Source organism: Onychomys torridus, chromosome 7, assembly GCF_903995425.1.
Source record: "Onychomys torridus chromosome 7, mOncTor1.1, whole genome shotgun sequence".
NCBI classification, from domain to species: Eukaryota; Metazoa; Chordata; class Mammalia; order Rodentia; family Cricetidae; genus Onychomys; species Onychomys torridus.
The window spans coordinates 88955918-88968818 of NC_050449.1; the positions used below are offsets into that span (position 1 = coordinate 88955918).

A 12901-nucleotide genomic window follows, 5' to 3' on the forward strand; every position below is an offset into this window, starting at 1 on the left:
CACCATCTTTCCCTCTCAGCACAGGGCTCCTGTCCCAGGCCTGGTTCTTCTCTCCTACCCCTCTTCCTCCTAATAAAGCTCTAAAACTAAAACCTGAAAGTTTAGAAAATGATCTCTGAACTAACCACTGGGCTAAAATACTTTTTTTTTTTTTTTTTTTTTTAAGAAAAACTGGGCTGTGGAGACAGCTCAATGGCAAAACATTTGCTTTTTGTGCCCTAGATTCAATACCATTAAACAAAACACAGAAAGGGCTGGTAGGGTAGGCCAGCAGGTAAAGACACCTAGCACCAAACCTGACCACCCAAATTCATCCCCAGAACCTGTATGGTGGAAGAAGAAATTGACTCCTATCACCTTCACACCCACATTATGATGTGCAACAGTACACGTGCAAAGTAAATAAGTGTAATAAAAATAAAACACTGTAAATACTGAAATAGAATACCAAAATGATGTAGTCAAATCAGAAACCAAAGTAAAACCTATAGTCTAAGTGTATTCATTAGAGTTGGAGACAGTTCAGCATGAACTACCCACTCACTCTTCCAGATGACTCAAGTTCAATTCCCAGCACCCACAGCAGGTAGTCACAGTCTCTTCCCACTCCAACTCTGGAGTACCTGATGTCTCCGATTTGTGCTGGCACCTGCACTCACTTGCATATCCCCCGCCACATACATATTAAAAATGATTAAGACACATTAAAAAAAAATACTGACTTTTAAAAGGAGATGAACAAATGTCAGGTTTTCAGTTAGTTGAAGAGTAAACCAGGCTGGGGACATAGCTTAGATTTTTGAGTACTTGCCTAGTACACATGAAGTCCAGGGTTCAATTCCTAGCACAGCATGAAACTAGGTGTGATGGCAGAGGCCTGTAATCCAGCACTCTGAAGGAAGGGGATGAGAAGTTCAAAGTTATTGTAAGTAAATTTGTTGCAACTCTGTGGGTTTGGTGCTATCCTAGGCTATTTTTTGTTCCAGACAATCTGGGCTGTAAGACCTTGCTTAAGTTCGAGAAAAAACAAACAAACAAAATCATTTCTTACAACTTAAGGTAGAAACACCGGGAGTAAAGCCTGGGCTACACATGAACCTTTGTCTCAAAACACCCAAAAGAGAAACTAGTAAGAAAGCACAGTAGTTAAGGGCACCAGCCCCCACATGGCAGCTCCAATGCCCTCCTCTGGCCTCTTTAGGCACACAAACAATGCACACAAATGCATACAGGCAAAACACATATATCTAAAATAATAAACAGGATGGGATAAGCTGGGCACGGTAGCTGTAGTTGCCTCATGCCATCACTTGGTAGAATGAGACAGAAAAACTGAGTCTGGGGCCAGCCTGGTCTGCATAGCCAGTTCCAGATCAGCCAGGGCACATAGTGAGACCTTGTCTCAAAACAACAGTGGGGATATAGTTCAGTAGTACAGCACTTACCTAGCATGCACAAAACTAAGTTTAATTCCCAATAATGAACATGCACACTAAATGTAGACTAAAAATAAAATTAAAATATTTAAAAAGAATAAAGAAAAGCATAAACCACTATAAAAATATACAAAGGCAGTAACAACAATATGGGTCTGGGACGGTAGCTCAATCAGTAAGTGTTCAAATCTCTAGTATGCATGTGAAAAGCTGGGCACTGATGCTCCTGCCTGTGATTCCAGCATTGGAGGCAGAGACAGGCAGATACCCAGAGCTCATTAGCCACCCAGTCAGCCTACCTAGCCAAAACATGAGCTTCTGGTTCATCACAGACCCCATATCTCAAGGTAGTAACGGAGAAAGTAGGAGAAAGTAACAAGGGAAGACTCCTGACATTCTGCTCTGGCTTCCAAATGCACTCAACGGGGCACACACACTCACATGCACACAGCACTCATAAAGGTTGTTGCAGGAGCTGTAGGGGTTTGAAATCCCAGCACTGTGGTGAGGTGGAGCCAGGCAGAACCCTGGAGCTCACTGGCTGCCCATCATAATCTACTTGTTGGGCTACAGGTCAGTGAGAAGTGGCTCACAAGGAACAAGGTGGGGGCTGGCAAGACGGCTCAATGGGTGAAGCGCTTGCTGTACAAGTCTTACAATCTGAGTTCAATCCTCAGAACCCCCAGTGGAAAGAGAACCAACTCAACAACGGTGCCTCTCACCTTCACATGCAGAACACAAATACTAAATAAAACTTAGAAAAAGCAATCTATAAGTCTGACACGAGGGAATTTTTTGCAGTTATTCAGAAGAATTAAACTAATCTACATATACTGGTATTGAAACATAGGCAAGACACAGTAAATAGAAAAAAAAAAATCCCAAACTCTACCTTTTCATATAAAAGTAGAAAGAAAAGAGCTGATGGGAAACTGTAATTTTTTTAAATTTTATTTTTATTTCTTATACATATTGGCGTTTTGCCTGCATGTCTGGGTGAGGGTGTCAGATCTTGGAATTACACAGTTGTTAGCTGCTATGTGGATGCTGGGAATTGAACCGGGGTCCTCTGGAAGAGCAGCCAGTGAGTGCTCTTAACCACTAAGCCATCTCTCCAGTCAGTATTATTTACAAATAAACGCACAGGCAACTTGAATGAAATTTAACAGTGATCACCCAGAAGCCCACTCAGAGTCTACAATTAACATTTTACCTTTCTATGTCTGGTTTCTGAATGCAGTTCAAATAGCAGGTGTCAATGTCCTTCACCCGAAAACGATACAGCATCTTACCAGCTCAAGTTGAGGGGCAAGTTTACACTCAAGAAAACAAATCTCCAACAGATCATTTGGCAAAATCCGTTCTTTGTAATCCCAACTCCTACCGAAGACGTAACCCCATACCATCACAGCAGATCTCTATTCCCACTGCTCTAAATTCAGCCACCATTCTGGACATTTCCACCGCATGCAAATGAAATCATGTAGTATGGACTTTCTTCAGTGAAACATTCCCAATCAAATTATGAGGGCTTTTGTTTGTTTGCTTGTCTTTTTAAATACTCGGTCTTATGATGCAGCTCTGGCTGGTCTAGAAATCCCTATGTATACCAGGCTAGCCTCAAACTGCCAACTGCTGGAATCAAAGGCATGTGCCACCACACTCAGCATTATCCACCATCCACATATGCCCCTTAATACATTTCTTACAGCTGAGTCGTATTCCACTGTGTAGACATACCAGTTTGTTTGTCTATTCTCCTACTGGTGGACACCTGGGCTGTTTCCAGCTTAGAGCTATTATGAATAGAACTACTATGCACATTCTTGTACAAGTGTTTTTGTGGACATGTTTTCATTTCTCTTGGGTAAACACATAGGAGAACTGCTGGGTTGGGATGTAAGTGTGTATTTGCTTTTATAAGAAGCTGACAAACTTCTACCCAAAATAGAGACATCAAATATCACATGTTTAAAAGCACCAACACAGATAATAGTGATTTATTTATTATAAATAAATATAATATTTGCTACCCAGAGAGGCTGATGGTAGCAACGGATTTACCGATTATCTATTTGTAAAATTGCAAACAAGTGTGTTATTTCTGTTACATAAGAATAGAAAACCCAAGAGTCTATATGCCATTCAGACCAGTTCACGATTGTTTTTTCCTTCCTTGCCTTCTTTTGGGAAGAGGGGGTTGAGACAGTCTCATACAGCTGGGGCTGGCCGCAAACTATGCTGTATAGCAAAGACTGGCCTTGAATTTCTGGTTCTCCTGCTCCACATCCCAGTTGCTAGATTGATTACAGGTGTGCACTACTGAGCCTGGCCCACGCCCACTTCACTATTTCTTGAGTCAGTCCACAAGGACTATTTTTAAAAAATTTATTATGTATACAGTATTCTGCCTGCACGCATCCCTACAGGCCAGAAGAGGGCACCAGACCTCATTACAGATGGCAGTGAGCCACCATGTGGTTTCTGGGGCTTGAACTTAGGACCTCTGGAAGAGCAGTCAGTGCTCTTAACCTCTGAGCCATCTCTCCAGCCCTGCACAATGACTACTTTTTAAGTCTAGAGTCAACAGCTGCAACTTGTTTTTGTAAATCAATACAGACTCACACAACTGTCCCCCACTTGGAGAGCCAGTAAAGCTACAACAGGCACTGTACAGTAAGCAAAGCCTACAATACTCACCTGGTCCTTCAATGTTTGCTGCATTCAGACAGGCTTCATAACAGTGACATCTGTAATTACATACCCTTTCCCCTTTACAGAGGCCCAGAGGCTTTTCAAAGAGAAATCTAAGCTGAGATACAGATGTGGAACTGGAATTTAGGTCTGTATTCTGTCCCAGTCTGATCATCTTCTCAGCAGACTCTTCTGAAAGACTTCAAGTAATATACGTGTGCATAGGTTCACCCTTATTATGACACTAGAAACTTCAAAATCCGTGGAAACTTAGCGGAACACACAGTAATCTGGCTGACTGAATTGTGGCTTTTTGTACAACAAACGCCATCAAACTTTCAGTATACAGCTAAAGCAACTAACTCAAAACTCTCAATTTTACTTCAAGGACTAAATGAATCACAAGCTAAAACTTTGCTCATCCCAAAACACACACTACTAGATGGAATACACACACCAGGTTCAGATATTACGAGAAATAAGTGGTATTGTTTTCACTTAAAGTACATCAGAAGGCTTGTAGCAGATCAGACATGCAAAAGAAGTCAAGTAGGGAAAATTAATATGCAGAGAATGAACAGCATGGAGAAAGGAAGAAGCTGGTCATTCCAGACCAAGGGGCCTCGAGAGCATTGCGGACTATCACAGAGAGAGGAGTGTGAGATCTCATGAAGATCTCTGCTAGGCAGCAGGCTTATAACAACATAAAAATCCTATGACTAGACAGACATGTAGTCCTGGGATCCTGATACAAAGACACTAAGGCTGTTAGGCAGCAGGACTGCCTCAAGTTCAAGTCTTCACAGTAAAACTGTCTTTAAAATGAGACAGCTTAGTGAGTAAAAGCATCTGCTACCAAGCCTGATGACCCTGGGACCCACAACAGTAGGAGAAAATCGACTCTAACAAGTTGTCTTGAGACCTCTACACATGCACTGTTGAAACATTCACATGCGCATACACACACACACACACACACACACACACACACACACACAAATATATAATTAATAGGAAAAATGAAACGCGGATACTTAATGTATTAACTAATCTTTAAAAAGATAAAGTCATTCTCCTTAAACATAGAATGACAAAAATCAGCTATCTATATTTTAAGTATTATAGGTTTTAAACTTTTATTTACATACAGGAAAAGAGATTACTAGAATGTTAACAGCAATTACATGAAATGGTCAGAGAACAAAAGTATTTCTACTTAAAATCAATACAAATATCAGAAAACAATAAATTTATCTTTCAAAAGTAAATGTTTTGGGGGCTGGAGAGATGGCTCAGCAATTAAGAACACTGGCTGCTCTTCCAGAAGTCCTGGGTTTGAATCCCAGCAACGTCATGGCAGCTTGTAACCATCCATAACTCCAGTCCCAGGGGATTAGACAGCCTCCTCTGACCTCTGAGGGTACCAAGCACACACAGGGTTCAGAGACAGGCATGCAGGCAAAACAACCACACACATACAAATAAATAAAATCTTAAAAAAATGTAAAAATAGTAAATATTAATAAAGTAACTGTTTTTTCTTTTACACAATCAATGTTTATATAACTAGTCCTTAATCAAATGTAATAATAAACCATTGTGAAATTGTTACTGTAGGTAGGTCTTTGTTTTGTTTTTCTAAGGCAGAGTCTCACTATGGTGCCCTGGCTGTCCTTGAACTAAATATATAATCTAGTATAGCCTGGAACTTACAGCAATCCTCCTGCCTCTGCTTCGTAATTCCATCTTCTATCTCCAAAAATTACATATGTGGGTTGTCATGTTGGCCTATTAACTAGCTTTAGAAAATAAAATAAAAGTTACCTATTAGTACAAGTTTAATTCTGATAAAATTTCAGAAATCGGGGTTGGGGGTTTAGCTCAGCAGTAGAGCGCTTGCTAGGCAAGCGTAAGGCCCTGAAGGCCCTAGGTTCGGTCCTCAGCTCTGGTTAAAAAAAAAAAAAAATTTTTTTTTTTTCCAGAAATCAACTTTGAGGAGGAAAAAGCAAACAAACCATTTGGGATTGAGGTTCTTTAACAACATTAAAGTGCGTACATTATACACAATGGTCCTGTGACGTTCCTTCCCTCCCATCCACTACGGTCTTCCTGTATAGTTCAGGAGTGATGTTTTAATCTTGCTGGTGACAGTTCAGTACAGGCCCTGATCTGGGGCTGCCCCTCCCTCACTGTCTTGCACACAAGTTAAGGTAAGGCTTGTGATTTTTCAAAAGTGCCTATATCTGTAAAAGTTCACAAATGTCTTACTCACTAGACAAAGACAACCACCTTATAAAGCTACAGAATACTGGAATGATAAACACACTTGCCTTCTCCTACAGCTAGACACTAACATTAGATGGAATCTATTCTCCTGTGCAGAACATTTGCTAAGGTCTGACCCAAAATGGAAGCCAGCAGAATGCCAAATGGCATTCCATGGATCTACAATGAAAGATCAGGCACATGAACACATGCAGTCGGCTAGTCATAGACCAGAATTTATGTTACTATGTAAAGTAATCAGAATCTTGAGTTGTAAGTCAATATTAATTTACAACACTTATCAATAGACAAACCAAATTAAGATAAGGGACTCCAAAGAATGCCAAGTTTATCTTTAATGATACCATGCCAGGCATAATTTACAAAAACAAAACCTCTGATCTAGGATTCTGTCCTCTCACTAAGTGACTTTTCTCACCTATGTCTTGTGTACAATTCCTACTGAAAACATATTTCTTACATCACAGTATTAGGTACCTGATGTAAATTTATTTTTTACAGTGTATCTATACACACAATATACAGAAACAATAAGAAACAACTCTTCCTTAGATACATTTTTTTTGCTACTATATTTCATAATTATATGTTACTTATAAACCAGATGTGGTAACAAATGCCTATAATCCCAGCACTCAGGAAGTGGAGGTGGGAGAGCTTGAAATTGAAGCCAACAGGACTCAAAACAACCAAACAAATTTAACTGCAACACATGGCACACTGCCTACCTTAACGCTACATGATATCCAAACCTCACTACATTAGCTCTAATTGTATTTAATTCACAAGCTTATTTAATGTTTGCAAAATCAGCCACCAGGCACCAACATTTTTTGTTCTGTTTTGTCAAAATTGGCAATACTTATTCCTGCTGTGTGCTTACTGTTCAGTTTGAGAAATTAACACTAGGTATACCTCAATCCCCACACTGCCTCTGCTTTACAGGGCTGTTAGGGAAACTAAATGAGGTGGTATGTAGGCATTCTGAGACTACTGTAACCCGGTGTGCGAGATTATCAAGTAAATACACAGGGCAGCAGCTACTCAAAAACTTCAGACAGTTGTTTTCAATATGGTAACGTGATGCAACAAGCAAAAAACTTTTCATTGTCTAAAATATTTACAGCAAAAGTACAGATAGGGTTCCTCTGTGTAACAACTCTGGTTGTCCTGGAACTCGTTTTGTAGACCAGGCTGGCCTCAAAGAAATCCTCCTGCCTCTACCTCCCAAACTGCCAGGATTAAAGGCATGTGCCACCACGACTGGCATAAAATTATTTTAAATAAAAGATTTTTAAAATATCTAATACACTTAAAGGGAAACACCTCAGATCAAGATGGAACATGATGCAGACCTAAGTATAATAAAACCAGAAAACTGTGGACATCTTTATAAAATCTTGGAAGGAAGGTCTTTATACAAAACAGACTGAGCAACTTTACAAAGTTAAAAAAAAAAAAAAAGCGCCATTTTTCTTTACAACCACCTACATTAAATGTATTATAAATATTTGCCCACATAAAGAGGTTTTTTCCAAGAATAAAAAAGCTATTACCAGAAAATGCAAAAGCAATCACAAAGTTAAGAATCGCTTCAGTGTGGAAGATAAAACACCATTACACCCTTACTGGTGGGAATATACTGACAAATTTCCAGGAAGGCACCAATGACAACATGCTTTCAAACTCTGAAAGGTTTGTATGAGCAGCCTAGACATCCTACTGGTGAGCAGATCCCAAGGAAATACATTTGGGAAAATGTACACAAACAAGGGAGGGGGCAGGGAATGAAGGAAGGACCAGTCCACATAGTGGGGAAAAAGGATATTTATACAGTGGGACACCAGTCAAGTAAAGAAATAAATAAAAATTGTGATATAGATCATTTTACCATGGGAAGGTGTTTACAAATACTTAGAAGATTATATGGTTATGATCTCTTTTGACTTAAAAAAGAACAAACAAACAAATCATACAAATTGCAAAAAGACATACCAGAATGTTAATGGTGGATCAGGCAGCTGGCTCATACAGGGCTTTGATGGTTTTAAGTAAAAAGCACCCCTCTTGGCAGACAGCCCCATAGGCACTTAGCTGGCCAAAGCTTGGTAGAGTCTGAGTGTGGGAGCCCTTCTCCAAAGCAGACCCACCATGACTACTAGGTCCTCAGCCTTGAAGGCTGAGAGTGGACTCCAACCTCCTCTCACCCACATTTTCTTAAAAGAATGGCCTTGTGCAGGAATCTTCAACTAGTCAGGCAATCTGGACTGGCTTACAATTACAACAAATGCAAAATTTACTATTTGAGCATAAGGGAAATAAATACTGATTCAGTAAAGAAGTTCTGCCTCATTCTTTCAAAGCTGTTAACCCCAGCTTTATTTTCTGTTCTGTTACAACCCCTTATAGTTTGCACAACTTATCTATTTAAATGCATATTCCCAAGGAAATCTCTCCTGCAACAGCACTGTCTGTCTGAGCTGCCATGATGGTCCACTCCTGTAAGTGGCTGAGACAAGAGACCTGACTACCCAACAGTTAGTCTGAGGCCAGTCCAGACTACAGCGAGAACCTGCAGAAGCACGGGCGAAGTGCAGACACGCAGTACTAGAATTGAGAAAGGCAGACAGAAAGGCACAAGGTAATCCTCAAAAATACCCCCACCCCCACCCCAAATCGCTTCGGTTCAAAGTATACTCCAGAAACAAGCAATTTTCATCATTCTCCCTTTAATTCTGGGTGGAAGATTTATTTCTTCATCACATAGTGAGCTCCCAAGAAAAGACAGCAATTTAAATAAAAACTGTACATGATTACTGGGCAGTTAGACAAGGCATCTGTAAGATAATACAACCACTGGACTGGGATTAAAGGAGACTGGGCTCTTTTCTTGGCCCCGTGGAATATGTAATTTTACATAGGCAAAATCACAACCTCTGGGTCTCATTTTCCTCATTTCTGAAGGAGGTTGGGAATTTAAAGAAAAACAAAAAACAAAAAACCACCCTTCCAGGGCCCCTTTCAGCTGGTGACAGGACGTCAAGCCTTCCACCCTGGAGGAGCTCACTTCAAGTTGTTTTCTGAGCCACAGCTCATTTAAGGTCCTCATGCTTCTCTTGAAAATGCCATGCCCAATGGTTCTCAGCTCTAGAAATCTAGTCTTGCTCGGAATGAAAGAAAAATAAAATCTGTCAAGATTCCCCTAACAAAATACTCTTTAAAAGGATTTCAAAAAGATAAAATTGTGAAAGCATAAAGGTAATAATGGAACTCGCTTGTCTAACTTCTTCCCTAACATTTTTTTTTCTAACAAAAAGGGCACCTTAAAGCAGCAGCGCAACACCCAGAAGATGGATTCACTATCTCTTTTTAAAACAATGAGTTCACGCCGGGGAGAGCTGCTAACATTCAACCACCACCAGTCCAGTGTTTTGAAGGCTCGGGGCAGGCGCGCGGGGAAAGGGTGTTTAGATAGGACTGTCTTTCCCCAAAACAAAATCCGCAAGGCAGAAAAGCGCTGTGACCTCCGAGCACGAGGAAGCCCTCCCCGAGCCGGCCTTTCTCGGTCGGAATTCAAGTGCATTTTCGCGGACAAAGTGCCCCAGTGGTTAACCCCACCTTCACACGTCCCTGCAACACACACACACACACACACACACACACACACACACACACACACAGCGCTCGCCCGCACTCTCCCGGGCGTCCGGGTGGCAGCGTCGCCGAGTCACAAGATAGCGGACAGTGGAAATTTCCTCTCCCCAGGCAGGCGAGGGGCAGGTCCGGCTTCCCCAGTCGGCGCGGCCCGGGCCTCCAGGGCGCGCTCCCCACAAAGGAGGCCTGGCCGGGCCGGCGGGTCTCGCTTCCGGCGCCGCTCGCGGCGGGAACCGGCAGCACGTGCGCCCCGCTCGGGCCGGGGAAGCGGCCGCCCAGCCTCGGAGCCGGGCCACCAGGCCGCGGGCAATGAATGGGGCCGTCCGCGGCGCCGCCCGCCCCGCCGCGCGCTCACCCCAGCTCTTGGCGGTGCGCCCCAGGAACTCTCCGCTGGTCGGGTTGTAGATGAACAGCTTCCACTCGGCCAGGCTCTGATGGAAGGACTTCTTCTCAGTCTTCGTCATGGTGGGCGTGCGGAAGGCGAGGCGAACGCAGGCCGCGGGGCTGGAGGCGACGAGGGGCTCGGCGGCGCGTCCTGGCGACGGCGGCGCAGCCCAGCGACTGCGGCAGAGGACGGCAGGGCCGCAGACAACTCTCCGTTACTAGACCACTCGAGCCGACTGCGCCGCGCCGGGCCGGGCGGCCGCTGGGGCCGCGGGAGCCTGACGTCTCCGCCCTCCGCAGCCAATCCCCGCGCCGCTGGCGCGCACCGCGGCCGCTGCCTCCCGCCCGGCTGGGCGCGGCCCGAAGGCCCAGCGCCGCCCGGATGGCCCCGCCCCCGACAGCCACGCCCATGACGCCAGGGCCCCGCCCCCGGGCAGGCCCCGCCCCGGCTCCCCGCGCCTGTGGCCCCCGCCCAGGTGCGAGGAAGCTAGCACCGCGGGGCAGCGGGCGGAAGTCTGGAGGGCACAGTGACCAGCTGGGTGGTGGCCTGAGGACGGTGGGCACCCGAGTCTGCAGCGCTCTCCACTGGAAGCCCAGGCCTCGGGCCATCAGCCTGAGGTGTAGCCGTCAAAGCCTGGAGGGTGTCCTCAGCTCGGGAGCCTCCTGCAAACAGTCGATGTGCGTTCTCCTCGGGGTCTCTGTGACGTCGCTAAAAGACACCTGCGGCCGGGCCTCGGCAGCGTTTGTGGCGTTCAGTGTGGACTGGCTGCTGTGGGCCACCTGACCCAGGGCCTCGGGCATGGCAGTTTTGTTCTAAATAGGCTATTGTTAACGAAATGGAGTACTGCCTACGTTTTCTCCAGATTCAGTTAAGCTTATCAATGAAGTCAATGTAAATGTTTTCCCGAGATTCCTGTCCACTGAAAGATGCCCTGATCTTTTTTGCCAGGTCACTCCAATCGTTAACTACAGTACTTGATGGAGTGTGGATGCTTGAACCACTTTGCTGGTGTTTCTTTGCCACTGGTGGCCGCTGTGCCGGGGAGGAGCGGAGGATGCCGGCAGCCTTCTACAGGAGATGGAGCTGAAGAGCAAAGTGCTCTCACACCATAGATGGGTTTTTAAAGACTCAAAATGGGAGTTGGAGCAGAAGCTGAGATTTTTTTTTTCCCCCGGAAAAGAAATGGAGCATTGCCTCTGTTAAATAACAATAACAAATGAATAAACGCAACACACTTTGTTTGCAATGATTTTCTTCATTAATCCCCCCCCCCCATTTATGATGACTATCCAAAATCAAGTTTGGTTTGGCTTATGACAGGGCCCTCCCTATGTAGCTTCAGCTGACTTGACACTATGTATCCCACGCTCCAGTCCTCCTGCCTCAGCTTCTTGAGTTTACAAGCATGTGCTGCCATCCTGATTTCCAGTTTTTAACTTTTGTTTTTGGGGTTTGGGCTTGGGGGCAAGAATGGAACCCATGGCCTCATACATACACTACAAGCACATTACCAGCTCAGCCCTCCAGTTATTTTTTTAAGCTAATAACATCAGAAGTTTTGCAGAAGCCATTTTGTAGAGTTTGGCATGGAGCTGATATTAGAAACACCAAAATATCATGCAAGGAGCCTAGAGTACATTTCTTTAGATTACAGGCAAGGTTAAAGACTAAGGATTAGAAATAATTTTACCTCAAAAACTGAACTGTACACAAAGGTTCAGCTAGAGTGCTGACAGAATTAACTACAAGCTTTTTAGTTTAGGTAAGAATTAAATATAAAACCTGTCTGCTAATTTGTGTGTGTATGTGTGCTAATAACAAGCATACTTAAGTAATTACCTGGTCTACACAGAGAAAATGGAAAATAAGAACATTATGAAATTGTGTTTCAAAGATGTTAGTGACTGTCTGGAGTTTCAGTTTCTGTGTTTTTAGTAGCCATAATATGGCTTTTATACTTAGTGCTTTGTGGTTTTTCTAAATAAGGGTTTAAATACAAATATAATTCAGTAAACACTTTCAAAACCCTTGGCTAGTCTAGTCAGTACAGCAGCTAGTTCCAACAGATTTCAATTTGGAAAATACTCTACTCTACTCCAGCAATATGGGAACTATTTGTTTCTCCTCTGTGTAATAATTGAGCATGACCTGGAAGAGAAAACACTGATTGTCTTGGGATATTAGCCTGCCAAATATGAGCAGATGCACTATCAAATTCAGTCAGTTGTATTCCTTGTAGGTAACCTTCTATTTTACAAGAGAAGTTGTTTGCCAAGGTAAAATGCAGGATGCCAAATTAAATTTGAATTTCAGAAATGATGCATATAACTTTCTTATTATACATATTTTTATTTTTTCCCCTTCTTTATATGTGTGGGTGTCTTGCTTGCACTACACATGTGTGCAGTGCCCAAGGAGGTCAGAAGAGGGCACGTCCCTGGATGCT

The 12901-nt window shown here is 43.4% G+C and overlaps 2 protein-coding genes across 4 annotated transcripts in view; one reads left to right on the plus strand and one right to left on the minus strand.

The window, feature by feature from the left end:
- The window catches only part of Atp1b3 (ATPase Na+/K+ transporting subunit beta 3), a 32509-nt gene extending 21709 nt beyond the window's left edge, over nt 1-10800 (minus strand). Inside the window, exon 1 of one of the 3 annotated variants that reach the window (XM_036191815.1) lies at nt 10426-10800. In XM_036191815.1, coding sequence (XP_036047708.1) covers nt 10426-10534 — 109 coding nt within the window. In that variant the 5' untranslated portion in view covers nt 10535-10800. The remainder of the gene's footprint in view (nt 1-10425) is intronic. The other 2 variants (XM_036191816.1, XM_036191817.1) reach the window with 2 other exon arrangements.
- Nucleotides 10533-11664, plus strand: LOC118587635 (translation initiation factor IF-2-like). The gene is made up of 3 exons (XM_036193638.1): nt 10533-10633; nt 10677-11132; nt 11404-11664. Exons 1-3 carry the CDS (start codon nt 10533-10535, stop codon nt 11540-11542), a joined length of 696 nt encoding a protein of 231 aa, XP_036049531.1. The 3' UTR covers nt 11543-11664.
- Nucleotides 11665-12901: the final 1237 nt, after the last annotated feature.